The 12,863-nt window shown below is 38.6% G+C and overlaps 1 protein-coding gene across 3 annotated transcripts in view; it reads right to left on the reverse strand.

The window, feature by feature from the left end:
• Positions 1-663: 663 nt before the first annotated feature.
• APLF (aprataxin and PNKP like factor) overlaps positions 664-12,863 on the reverse strand; it is a 98,792-nt gene continuing 86,592 nt past the window's right edge. The window contains exons 10-11 of one of the 3 annotated variants that reach the window (XM_064572417.1): positions 11,305-11,380; positions 3,001-3,166 (exon numbers count right to left, since the gene is read on the reverse strand). In XM_064572417.1, coding sequence (XP_064428487.1) covers positions 3,148-3,166; positions 11,305-11,380 — 95 coding nt within the window. In that variant the 3' untranslated portion in view covers positions 3,001-3,147. Of the gene's footprint in view, positions 3,167-11,304; positions 11,381-12,863 lie in introns of all 3 variants that reach the window. The other 2 variants (XM_064572416.1, XR_010405653.1) reach the window with 2 other exon arrangements.

Genomic DNA, 12,863 nt, shown 5'->3' on the forward strand with positions numbered 1-12,863 from the left:
CCCAAGGTCCCAGAACCAGCCCCCCAACTCCAACAAGAAGTCAACAAAAAACATTTGCTTTCAGAATTAAGCACATTGGTAAGAAATGTCTGTGTACAATTTTTGGCTGAGATATAGTTTAAATTCTGTGAACACCCATGATAGGGAGAGTTGGCTCCTATACGCGGTTTAGGATGGCAATTACTTTAAGAATCAAGTTTTTGTTAACATTGCTCTTGTACCCACTGACAAGCTAATGTCATCAGTTTTCCTCTCTTTTATAAGTCTCAGATTTAAATATGGTCCAATTCCAAGTGGCAAATGCTCACTACACTCTAGTCAATTAAGTCATACATTTATATATTATACTGAAAAGTGTCTTCGGGATGATTATGGAAGCCACATCAGACTATATTTAAAAACAGCTACCATGAGGGGTGCCTGGGTGGCTCAGTCAGTTGAGCATCTGACTATTGATTTCAGCTCAGGTCATGATCTCAGGGTTGTGAGAATGAGCCTGACATTGGGCTCCACACTGGGTGTGGAGCCTGCTTGAGATTCTCTCTCTCCTCTCCCTCAGCCCCCCTCCCCACTCTAAAAAAAAGTTACCATGAGCTATCACATTATTGCCAAGAAGAATATTCTGATTAAATGCTTTTTTCTTTCTGAAAGACTAGTGTCACCTTTTGCATTCTCTTTTTATAGCAGCTTTATTAAAACACATAATCCACAAACCATAAAATTCACACTTTGAAAGTGTACAAGTCAGTGGATTTTAGTGTATTTACAGAGTTGTGCAACAATCGCCACTAATTATAGAACATTTTTAACAATCCTAAGGAGACCCTGTACCCATTAGCAGTCACCTCCTGTCCCTGCCTCCTCCAGCCCCTGGCAACCACTAATCTACTTTCTCTGGATTTGCCTATTTTGGATACTTCATATAAATTAGTTCATATAATATGTGGCCTTTTGCAGCTGGCTTCTTTCACTTAGCACAACCTTTTCAAGGTTTATCCATGTTATAGCATGTATCAATCCTTCAGTTCTTTTTCATTGCCAAAAATATTCCATTGTAGGGATATGCCACATTTTGTTTATCCATTCATCAACCGATAGGCATTTAGATGTTTCCACTTTTTGACTATTATACCAATTTTATTTATATTTATTTATTTTTTAAGTAGGCTCCAGGCCCAGCGTGGAGCCCAACACAGGGCTCGAACTCACAACCCTGAGATCAAGACCTGAGCTGAGATCAAGAGGCAGACACCTAACCAACTGAGCCACCCAGGCTCCTATACTTTTGGACTGTTATAAATAATGCCTCTATGGACACTGTGTACAAGTTTTTGTGTGAACACATTTTCAAGTGTTTTGGGGATATATCTATGAGTGGATTAAAAAACCCTTTAAGGGGCGCCTGGTGGCTCAGTCGTTAAGCGTCTGCCTTCGGCTCAGGTCATGATCCCAGGGTCCTGGGATCGAGCCCCGCATCGGGCTCCCTGCTCCGCGGGAAGCCTGCTTCTCCCTGCTTGTGTTCCCCTCTCTCGCTGTGTCTCCCTCTGTCAAATAAATAAATAAAATCTTAAAAAAAAACAACCCTTTAAGGATTAAGTCAGTGCAGGGATGAAAATGAGTTCAAAGATTTTTTTCATACGTCTGTCAAGCCCCCAAGACTAAAGGGACATTACAAGGGGCAAATCAGTTCCTAAATAACAGAGGCAAAGTCAGAATAATAGGTAATAATAGTCTAAAGAAATATTTATCTTGTCCTGGCCAGTTTAAGTTAATTTTAGTATTACATAATTAACTTTGAAAGACATTAAAAAACACTAAGAGAACAATTATAAAGCTGTCTTGCTCTTTTAAATTATAAATTCCTAGGTTCTCTTAGAATAGAAAATATTAGTGTTAGATGAATATTAGGACACTTTTGGTTTAGCGATTTATGATTTCAATATTGTGCCTATTGTGGTGTTCCCATACCCAACTGCTATTAAAGATTCGAAACTGGATTTCAAAAATTCTAAGTCACCTAAAATGAAGAGTATTACAGGGCCTGAGTAGTTTGAGAACAGAGATATACTTCATAAAACTGGAGAATAAAGGGTTTCTTCTTGAAATCTTGAATACTAGCAGACAGCTTGCTGCCTTCATCTGGGGACAAAAGAACCTAATGTCATCTGAGAAAACGATGGTCAAAAATCACTTCTAGATCTTTTCATGTAAAGAAGGAACATTGAGAGTTAAAATAACCATGCAGGACTTTAGTTTGAAAAAGAAACTGTCAAATCCTTTGACTTTTTCTACTTTTAAATTCAGACATAGAGTAAATTACAGATGTGGGGCACGAAATAACATTGCCTGCAGGGTGGACATTTCTACGGTCTAGTTGAATATATTTTCAATATCCATTTGATACTCATTTCCCCGAGTTTCAAAGAACAAAAGTAGTAAATGAAATTGTAAAGCTCATACCCTGGGTACTAGAAAAATAATAGCCATTATATGATGGCTGTCACTCTCTAAAGCCTGGTTCTGCTTGAAGAATTACTTCAATAGCAATAAAAGACGCATGCGCTCCCACCCATGATGTAATTTTCCTGGTTCTGCTTGCCTCGTATTCTATAAAGATAGAATCTTTGGAAAAAAGAAACAAGGTCAAAGTATTGTGTGACCCATGGCTTTTACTTTTTATTACTAACACACAAAGTACATGAAAAATATCAATTATTTCTCTTTAACTCTCTGTCTGCTTCCTATTTCCAGATGCTTTAAATAGGATAGAAAAAGCAAGGCAACAAAACAAATTCCACCCACTGCATCGAAGGTTGATATATCAATGTTTCATCTGCACAGTCAACAGCAAAGTCATAACTATCAAAAGAAGGAAAACAATTATCGCTTAAGTGCCTCCTTAGTACCTGAATTTTTTCCATACAGAATAACTGTGAGCCATATATTATCTCAGAAAAAAGTTACTTTCTCCTTTTCATAAACTTTTTTGCTTCTTGCAAAAGCTCTTCCACATCTTCCTTCTCTTGGTCTTCCTGTCCTGGTTCCCAGTCAGAATCTTCATCTGTTGGCTCATATTCTTCCTCCTCATCATCTAGAAAGCTGTCATTGAGGTCGTACTCATTGGGTTGCCCAACATTATCACTGTCTTCATCTGATACGCTTCTCACTGAAAAAAAAAAAAAAGAATTTGGCAGCCAACATATCAGTCGCCACTCAAACCCAGGAGTAGAGATATCTAACTGTAAAATGTCTTTCTCTGACAAGAAGAATTAATTTTACTTAAGACATCACTAACCACCACAAATTTCTAGAAAGGGGGCTAAAATTACTCTTTGTTAGACTTCTAACTTTTCCTACCATGAGGCTCCTGAAACTAAAATGTCCTGTGAGAATCCTAATAATGGTTCCTTAATAATATCATAATCATATTCACGCTACCTTACCCTCAGGGTGGTAGAATATAGTTTTGTCCCAGGTACTTACTGTCCCTCCCTGTGACATGATTAATTTAACCAACCCCACTGACATCACACTTGGTCAAAGAAAAGTGGATGGAAATAGTTTGTGCAACTTTCAACGGGAAGCTTTAAGTGCCTTTCTGTGGTTCTGCTGCTGTCCTTTTCCCTCTGCCACCATCTCCCTCAGGTCCCATCCCAGCTCAGGGATGATCCTTCAGCCTGGATTCCAGGATGAGAACCCACATCGGACAAGGCCACAGCTAACATGCAGCCGAAACATGAGGGAGAAATACACCTATTTATTGCTGTGAGGCACTGAAATCTGGGGACAGTTTGTGGTCACAGGAGAATTGGCACAATCTGATTAACACACCATGTTTGTGATCAAATGAGAAAATATGAGTCTATACACTTTGGAACGTTTGGTTTTATAGATCTTACAGTTCATATTTCAGGGACTGTGATTACTGAAAATATCAGGATTGCTATGGTAACAGCCATTAAAATTTATAGATTTCTAAATAATAGTACAGAATTTATAGATTTCTAAGTAATATTATAAAACTAGAATTATAATACTAGAATTCTTCGGTCTCCAAATCCACTTCTTCCCTCATCCCACTCTGTTTTATTTACTTTCCATTGCAAGCAACAGGCATGTTTTAAAATAAGCAGCGAGAGACTCTAGGATGATGTGGAACATTTAAGGAACAAGTAGGAAGATTCTATCTGGAAATCTCTGAATGGCAGGGGACAATCCCTATGATCAACACCACATATACGGGTTAAAAAATTACTGTTTGTACTCTTGTATATGCTTTACTTAACTTCTTCCTAAAATGTTCACATGCAATAGATAGATGTAACTTAAATGAAACTCAAGAAATTTGAGGAGGAAGAAATGATGACAAAAAAAAAAAAAGGTAATTTATCTGCCCTCTTAACTCTCACAGCCCAGACATTTACATTTTTCTTAATATCACCATTCATTTCCAGAGAGGATTTGAGACAGCTTATAATAATGAGGTCACAAAAAAATACAAATAAAAGTAGAAACTAAGAACATAAAAACCAGAATGTAAACATGTCAACCTTCATTTTTAACATAATTATTAGAAACTGAGCATCAGGTTTCTCCCTGAGTTTCTCCGCAGCCAAGGCTAAAAAGGCTACATAATGATTTGCACAGTTCTCATTAGCATAAGAAGCACACCAGTGCCTTAAGGGAAATCTAGCATTGTATTTATTTGTAAACATTTCTTATCTCCTGTACACATCCTGAGGGCATGTTTTATGTCTAGCTAATCTCAATTTCCCATAAAACTTTTATGATGGGAAACAGTTAAAAAACATTTCGAGCGTAGTTTTGCAGATGGCGAAGGAGGGAGGAGGAAAGACCGTCAACGTCTCTGTTCTTGGCCATTTGGCTTTGGAAGTATCTCATATATATAACTAGTGACATCTCAGTAACGCGTCTCCTCTCAGATTCAGAAATTAACCTAGCAGATTTACAAGAAAAACATATACAGAGGCTCCTAGGTGGCTCAGTCGTTAAGCGTCTGCCTTTGGCTCAGGTCATGATCTCAGGGTCCTGGGATCGAGCCCCGCATCGGGCTCCCTGCTCAGCGGGAAGCCTGCTTCTCCCTCTCCCACTCCCCCTGCTTGTGTCCCCTCTCTCGCTGTGTCTCTCTCTGTCAAATAAATAAATAAAATCTTTAAAAAGAAAAACATATATAAAGCTGAAACACCTTCAGGTTCTCCTCCTGCTTTATTTGGCTGTTCCTTCTCAGGCTCCTTTGCTGGCTCTTCCTCAGATCTTCCCAGTCTCTAAATGTTGGAATATTCAAGTTTCTGGCTGGGATCTCTTCTCTAACACACTCCAGTCTTAAATCCTAAGTTCCCAAATGTATATCCTAAGCCCTGACCACCATCTGAATTCCAGACTCCTTTATCTCACTGCCTATGGGTTCTCTCTACTTGCATAATGAACAGGCATCTTGAAACATCATATTCCCAGAACACAACTCTTGAGGTGCTTCACCCAAATCTAGTCATTCTTTTATCAGTCTTGAGTATATGACTTCTCCAACCTTCCAAGAAACCTTGGAGTCATCCTTGAATATCCTCCACTGAAAACCCAATATCCAATGTGTCAAGAGATCCTATTGGCTCTGCCATCAAAAACTATCTGCCACTTTTCACTACATCTACTCCATTCTCTGGTCCCCATACCATCATCTTCTTTTTTCAGTCAATTCCAATGTTCACCCAACTGGTTTCTCGCTTCCACTCTTATTTATTCTCCACTGAGAAGCCAGAAAACCTTCCAATATCTTTTTTTTCTTTTGTTGTTGTTTTTTTTTTTTTTTTAATTTAAGATTATTTATTTATTTATTTGAGAGCAAGAGAGCACAGGCAGGGAGGGTCAGAGGGAGAAGCAGACTCCCCGCCGAGGCAAGGAGCCCTGAAGGGGGTTCGATCCCCAGACTCCAGGATCATGACCTGAGCCGAAGGCAGTTGCTTAACCAACTGAGCCACCCAGGTGCCCGTCCAATACCTTTCTATCTCACTCTGGATTAAATCTGAAGTCCTGACTTGGAGGTCCTGGCCTCTAAGACCCTACACAACTAGCTCACTGCTAGCTTTTCTGATCCCATCTGCCACTCCTTCCTTATTCTCTTTGTTTCATACCCTTTTTCTACTGCTCCTTGAATAGGACAAGCAGGATCATCTCCAGGGCTTTTGGAGGCACCATTCCCCTTGCCTGGCATATTCTTCCCTCAGATAATCACCTGTCTTGCTCTCTCCTTCAAGCCTCTGCTCTAATGTCAAATTATCAGAGTCCTTTCACCATCCTATCTGAAGTGGCACCTGTCCCCCACCACACACAACATTGCCATTCTGTCCTCTTACACAACTTTTTCTTCTCAGCAGTTATCACTATATGATGTCATATAGTTGTTTACACTGTCCACCTTTGTAAAATTCTACAAGGGCAAGGCTTTGCCTCTATTGTATCCTCAGCTCCTACAACAATGTCTAACACATGGAAGACATTTAATATATATATTTGTTAAATATATGACTGGATGAACAAATGAACAATTTGCAAATCAACTGCTGAACACCTTTAGTTTTACAGAAACCCTTATTATAACCTACACTTTTTATCACTAGCCTGTCAATACAATGAATTACATTAAAGACTTTTATCTAAGTCCTGCTAATTGAAGGGGCTTGAAGCTTCAATGAACCCTGGAAAGCTTTAGCAACTTACTGGGCAGGCTAATTTCTTGAGCAATAAGGTCATGTTATTCCTCAAAAAATTGTTTGTATCTATCAAATCTTCATTTATATAAACATCACATTCATATTCTTTTAAATAGGAGGTTCAGAATCTAAGAAAAAAAAAAAAACACCCATAACAGAACTCCATGTAGCTGGTAGTCAAATTTCATCCATTGTACTTCACATGAACAGGCATTTCGTGCTTAAGTAAAAGCACCTGAAGAGCCAGCTCATGACAAAGGCAAAGTCAGCTCTATGTCCTGCGTTAGCAGCGCCAGGTGGACACTTCTTAACAGAGTACTGAACGCTGACATGTGATTATTGTCTGGAATCAATTACAATGGATCCTCTTTAGCAAATTCAATCAGTGACTTTAAATATCCCACAGTGTAAATGACAGCTAGATGGAAGCTTACCTTTTTTTTTTAATTGCTGAAGGTGTTTTTAGAAAAATAACAGTTTCTGCCTTTCAGTGTAACTAGGCTATGCAGATAGTGAAACGTGACTTACTTGGAAAATGCTTTGAATAAGCACACTTGTTGATCTGAATTATTACATGACTTCCTGAATCATGGGAATAAACTCAGGACGCAGGGTTCTGAACTAAATATGGCTAGCACCTAACCTAGGAATAAAATGCCTGTTTTTAGCATACAATTTTTTATTTTTAAGATTTATTTGACACACAGAGAGAGAGTGCACAAGCAAGGGAAGGGGCAGAGGGTAGAGAGAGAAGCAGACTTCCCGCCGAGCAGGGAGCCCTATGCGGGGCTCGATCCCAGGACCCTGGGATCATGACCTGAGCCAAAGGCAGACGCTTAACCAACTGCCCCACCCAGGCGCCCCTACAATTAAGTTTTTATGCAAAAGGGATATAAGCAAAAGCAAAAAAAAAAAAAAAAAAAAGCCCATGCATGTATTCTCTAACTGGGCAAGCTGAAACATATAGTATGGTATCTGAATAGCTGGATTTAAAGTGATAAAACTAATAAAGTTCACATAAACCTTGCTAGTAGCACTGTTTGCTATATAAAAATTTCAAAGAAAGCTCATACAAGGAAGCTTGCTGGTTAGAGAACCAGGTAACATACATGAGGAATCCCATCATGGATGATCCCAAGCCAAGACTCCAGTATTGTACAGATAATGTCATGATTGGTGAAAAGCTTATTAAAGTACAAAAATAGTAACAGGAGACACAGCCAGGAACTGTTTAATTTTCTTTACTCAATAACAAAACATAATTTTTAGTGTTATTTTTTGTAGATTTCCACAGAATTAAATAGCATAATTGCATTTCTGAAAAAAATAAGTGCTTACACATAACATTTTCTTAAATAATGACTAGCTGATTTGAAATATAATTTTTTTTAAGAGGGAGAGAGAGAGAGTGTGTGTGCAAGGCTGGGGGGAGAAGTGGAGAGAGAGAGAGAAATCTTAAGCAGGCTCAATGACCAGCACACAGCCAAAGAGAAGCCTGAAATCATGACCTGAGCCAAAATCAAGAGTCTGATTCAAGTAAGCCACCCAAGCACCCCTGAAATATAATTCTTGAGTGTGTCTAAGAAACCAGAAGTGTGCTTGTTTCTTCCAAATCGAGGTGAACTCTGATGAAATAATTTTTTTTTCTCTATCTTCACCTAGAAGTTTCTTGCTGATAGTTATTGCTGTTTTTATGTGGTTGTCCATCCCCCTCATCCAACAGAAAGTTTCTAAAAAGCAGCTGTGGTTTAAGAGAGAGGATAGACTGGGGAGTAGAAGCCCAAAGATCTAGGTCATAAACAAGCCCATAAACAATGAACAAGTCACTTAACTTAATGGCTTAATGGAATTTATGTTTTTATCTCTGAGTCAAAGGATGTTGATTGAATTACTTCAAAAATCTTTTCTGACTCCAAAGTTCTAGTTTTAAGGCCAAAGTAGGAATCATCACTTTCTCTCCAAATCAGTGAAGTCATATGGAACGTAGGGATGACAGCCTGACTGCACGAAGCAGCACAGGACAGGCGGTCACTTAGTTTTAAAAACTGATGGGTAATGCTGGACTTCCATGATGGAAAAGAACCGCCTTTAGGAAAGTAACAAACTCTTGGGCGCCTGGGTGGCTCAGTTGGTTAAGCGACTGCTTTCGGCTCAGGTCATGATCCTGGAGTCCCAGGATCGAGTCCCGCATCGAGCTCCCTGCTCAGCGGGGAGCCTGCTTCTCCCTCTGACTCTCCCCCTCTCCTGTGCTCTCTCTCTCTCATTCTCTCTCTCTCAAATAAATAAATAAATAAAATCTTTAAAAAAAAAAAAAAAAGGAAAGTAACAAACTCTTTTAACGTATTCAAAACAACAGAAGATTAACTATTTGATATTAGGCTGTGGTCATTTCTTAATTTCTGTTCATGTGGAGGGATGTGTCATATCAGAATAACAATTCCTAAGTTTGTATCTAACCTTTTCTTTACGGTTTAAAATTTCACGACCAGTTCTTACCCTAAGAACATAAGTCTGAAGAGCTAGTGAAGAGTACACTGTGTCAAATGCATGTTGGAAGAAATGTTGATTTTTACAGAGAGAAAAGATCGTTCCAAAGTGCTGATTTTTCCAAACAGATTTCTGGTGTTAGGATCTAAGATCGTCATCTTAGATGACATCTAAGAGATGCCTCATAGCAGATTTACAGCTTAACATCATAATTCTTCAGATTTTATTTTCCTTTCTTTACCAGTAAATCTGAGAACTAATTAGGATATTAATTCTCATTAAGTAAAAAAACTTTTAGCCCAATATTCTAAAGATGAAAATCTACTACATACTACAAGAATAAACACTTTTTTAAATACTTCATTTTACTACGAAAGACACATCTTTCTCATGCACCAAGCTACTAGCTGGATAGTCATAGTTTAGCCTTGGAAAAGCAGCTTGTGTATTCTGATCTACTTTATTATACATGAAGTTTATTCCTCTTTTTAAATCCCACTGCACTAGCCTTTTTTGTATCCCCAAATCTCTCCAATTTCCCCACACTAAGCAGCAGTTTATAGAATCTCATTTAAGTTCCATTAATTTCCACAATAGCTTTCTAGAACTTTTGGGTTCTACTTCTGGAAGAAAAGAATATATAAGCAAATGTGTGCATACAACTGCAGAACTAGAGAGAAATTAAAATAACTATCAGTAGAACATTCTAAAATTTCAGCCATGGGGAGCCTGGGTGGCTCAGTCATTAAGCATCTGCCTTCAGCTCAGGTCATGAACCCAGGGTCCTGGGATCAAGCCCCACATCGGGCTCCCTGCTCCACGGGAAGCCTGCTTCCCCCTCCCTGCTTATGTTCCCTCTCTTACTGTGTCTCTCTCTGTCAAATAAATAAATAAAACCTTTAAAAAAAAATTTTCAGCCATGGATGGTACCTATAGCCTAGAATAACGCATATCACATAATAATAAAAGCCAGAATGACTCCAATAATCAGATAATAAAATGCTGGTGCTAATTTTTTTTTAATGTTGTCAACAGGTAAGGTAGCTAAGAAAGTATAAAATAAAATTTTCCTGGCATTGATTACTCTTGCATTCAGTATTTTGTGCCAAAACCACAGCAATTCTAAAAAAAAGTGTGGAAAGTTAGTGAAATTTTAAACCAATTAGATATATAAGAAACTTAAGAGATGACAGCAGTCAAACCTACAAAAAAAAAAAAAATACACTACATAAATTGTTACATGTGTGGAAGAACTCTGTAGACAGAAATGTTTTAGGAGTGCTACAAATCAGAAGTTAAATAGTAAGAGTTCAATGCAGTTATTTTAACACCAGTACCATATTAAATTTTATTGTCTCATTGTGTAGTTATGATACCCCCACCTCAAATTCAACATGTTTATTTATTTATTTATTTATTTTTAAAGATTTTATTTATTTATTTGAGAGAGAGCACAAGACGGGGGAGGGTCAGAGGGAGAAGCAGACTCCCTGCCGAGCAGGGAGCCCAATGCGGGACTCGATCCCAGGACTCCAGGATCATGACCTGAGCCGAAGGCAGTCGCTTAACCAACTGAGCCACCCAGGCGCCCAAATTCAACATGTTTAAATTAAAACAACAACAACAACAACTACCTGGCTCTTCCTCCTGATCTCTATGATATGTAAATGTCATCCCCAGTCTCCTGATAAATTGTATTATAATTCTGAGGCATCATTATTTCCTTTATGTCATCTCAGGCCCCAAACCAATTAGTTGGCAAATCTGACTGATTTTTCCTTCAAAATCTCACTTGTATCCATGCCTATCTTTCCATTCTCATGGTAGCCACCCTAGCTCTGGCCCTTTATTCAACTGCCTGACATCAGAAACCTTTCCCCACTCTAACTCAGATGGCTCATTGTTACCAACTTGATTTGGATAAAATACCACCTCACCATTACATGCCAACGCACCCACATCTTAGTCTAGTTTTCAAGAGCTTCTATAATCTGGCCTCCATACATCTTTTTAGTATCATCCACGGTAACTACAGACACTCTCCGTATTAGTTAAACTGATCCACTTGCTAACTCCACACACCACTTACCATCTTCTACCTCGATGTCCTTCACTGATCCATGACTCACTTTTTCTGGGATATCTTCTATCTACCGACCACAGAGCTAAGAAACAAAGATGATTTAAATCCAACCACCTTAACGACCAACTTAGCCTAAATTCCCACACCGTGCTCTACCCTGGTAAGCCCCAGCAGAAAGTGCTTCCTCCCTCTCCTCAGAGATTTTAGACCGTCCTGCCACAAGCACACAGAGCCAGAGCTGGGTCTCACGGATCTCTGTTAACTGTGCTCACTTGGAAGACACAATAATGAATCAATAAGTGTATACTGAATCTATATAAACGAGATTAAGATCTTGGATGATGTTAAACTTGAAGGATTCGGGAGATGAAAAAAACAAGGACGTTAGAATTCAGTGTTAGATATCTCTAAATTAAGAAATATGAGACCCCAACATTTAATTTAAGATTGGAAATACTCCAGACACCTTAATTTATAAGTTTTAGAGTAGAAAGAGTGTTCTGACAATATCGCCACATAACAACCCTTAAAAGTAGATTAAAAATATAAAATTAAATGTTGGGATGCCTGGGTGGCTCAGTAGCTTAAGCGTCTGCCTTTGGCTCAGGTCATGATCCCAGGGTCCTGGGATCGAGCCCCGCATCGGGCTCCCTGCTCAGCGGGAAGCCTGCTTCTCCCTCTGCCTGCCGCTCCCCCCCGCTTGTGTGTGCTCTCTCTTTCTGCCTCTCTCTCTGACAAATAAATAAATAAAATCTTTTTTAAAAAAATTAAATTAAATGTTGCTTAAAAATATCTACACTTTTATAAAAATTGGCTTTCCAATGAAATGAAAAGCTTCTGTTAAAAAAAGTCAGTTGTAAAAATATGTTCTTCCTTCAGAAGATTCCCTAATGATAATTCATAGAGACTTTTCAAAGAAAACTCAGATTAAACTATGCCATCTGATGCACATTGATAGTTTTTAGGAAAATGGTTTTTTTTTTTAAAGATTTTATTTATTTATTTGATAGAGCGAGAGAGCACAAGCAGGGGGAACAGTAGAGGGAGAGGGAGAAGCAGGCTCCCCGCCAAACAGGGAGCCCAATGTAGGGCTTGATCCCAGGACCCTGGGATCATGACCTGAGCCGAAGGCAGACGCTTAACCATCTGAGCCACCCAGGCGCCCCTAGGAAAATGGTTCTTATTTCTATAAAGATACAGATGTGTCAAATGCATTATCATGGGACAGTGTTAAACCTTGCCAATAAAATATGCTTTAATCAACATACATTACATGACTCCTGGTAAGAAAGTTTATTTAACCACCAGAAATGCTACATCATTAGATATAGCCCCAGTAAAAAAAAAGTATAACACATAACATATAACCTCTATAACCTATTAGCTCAGATAAAATGAGTTGTGTCTGAAGTACTAAAGCACGAAAAGTATGTTTCAATGAGAAATTTCAAATGGAATTCTCTTATGGTGAAATTCCTTATTTTTATCACTTGGTTACAAGGGGGCTGTGTTTATGCACATACATGTGCATGGGGTCATAGCCTACAGAATATGCATTTTCTTCT

Source organism: Mirounga angustirostris, unplaced genomic scaffold (assembly GCF_029215605.1).
Source record: "Mirounga angustirostris isolate CCGP_5_RB_7025 unplaced genomic scaffold, mMirAng1.0.hap1 SCAF_10, whole genome shotgun sequence".
Classification (NCBI taxonomy): Eukaryota; Metazoa; Chordata; class Mammalia; order Carnivora; family Phocidae; genus Mirounga; species Mirounga angustirostris.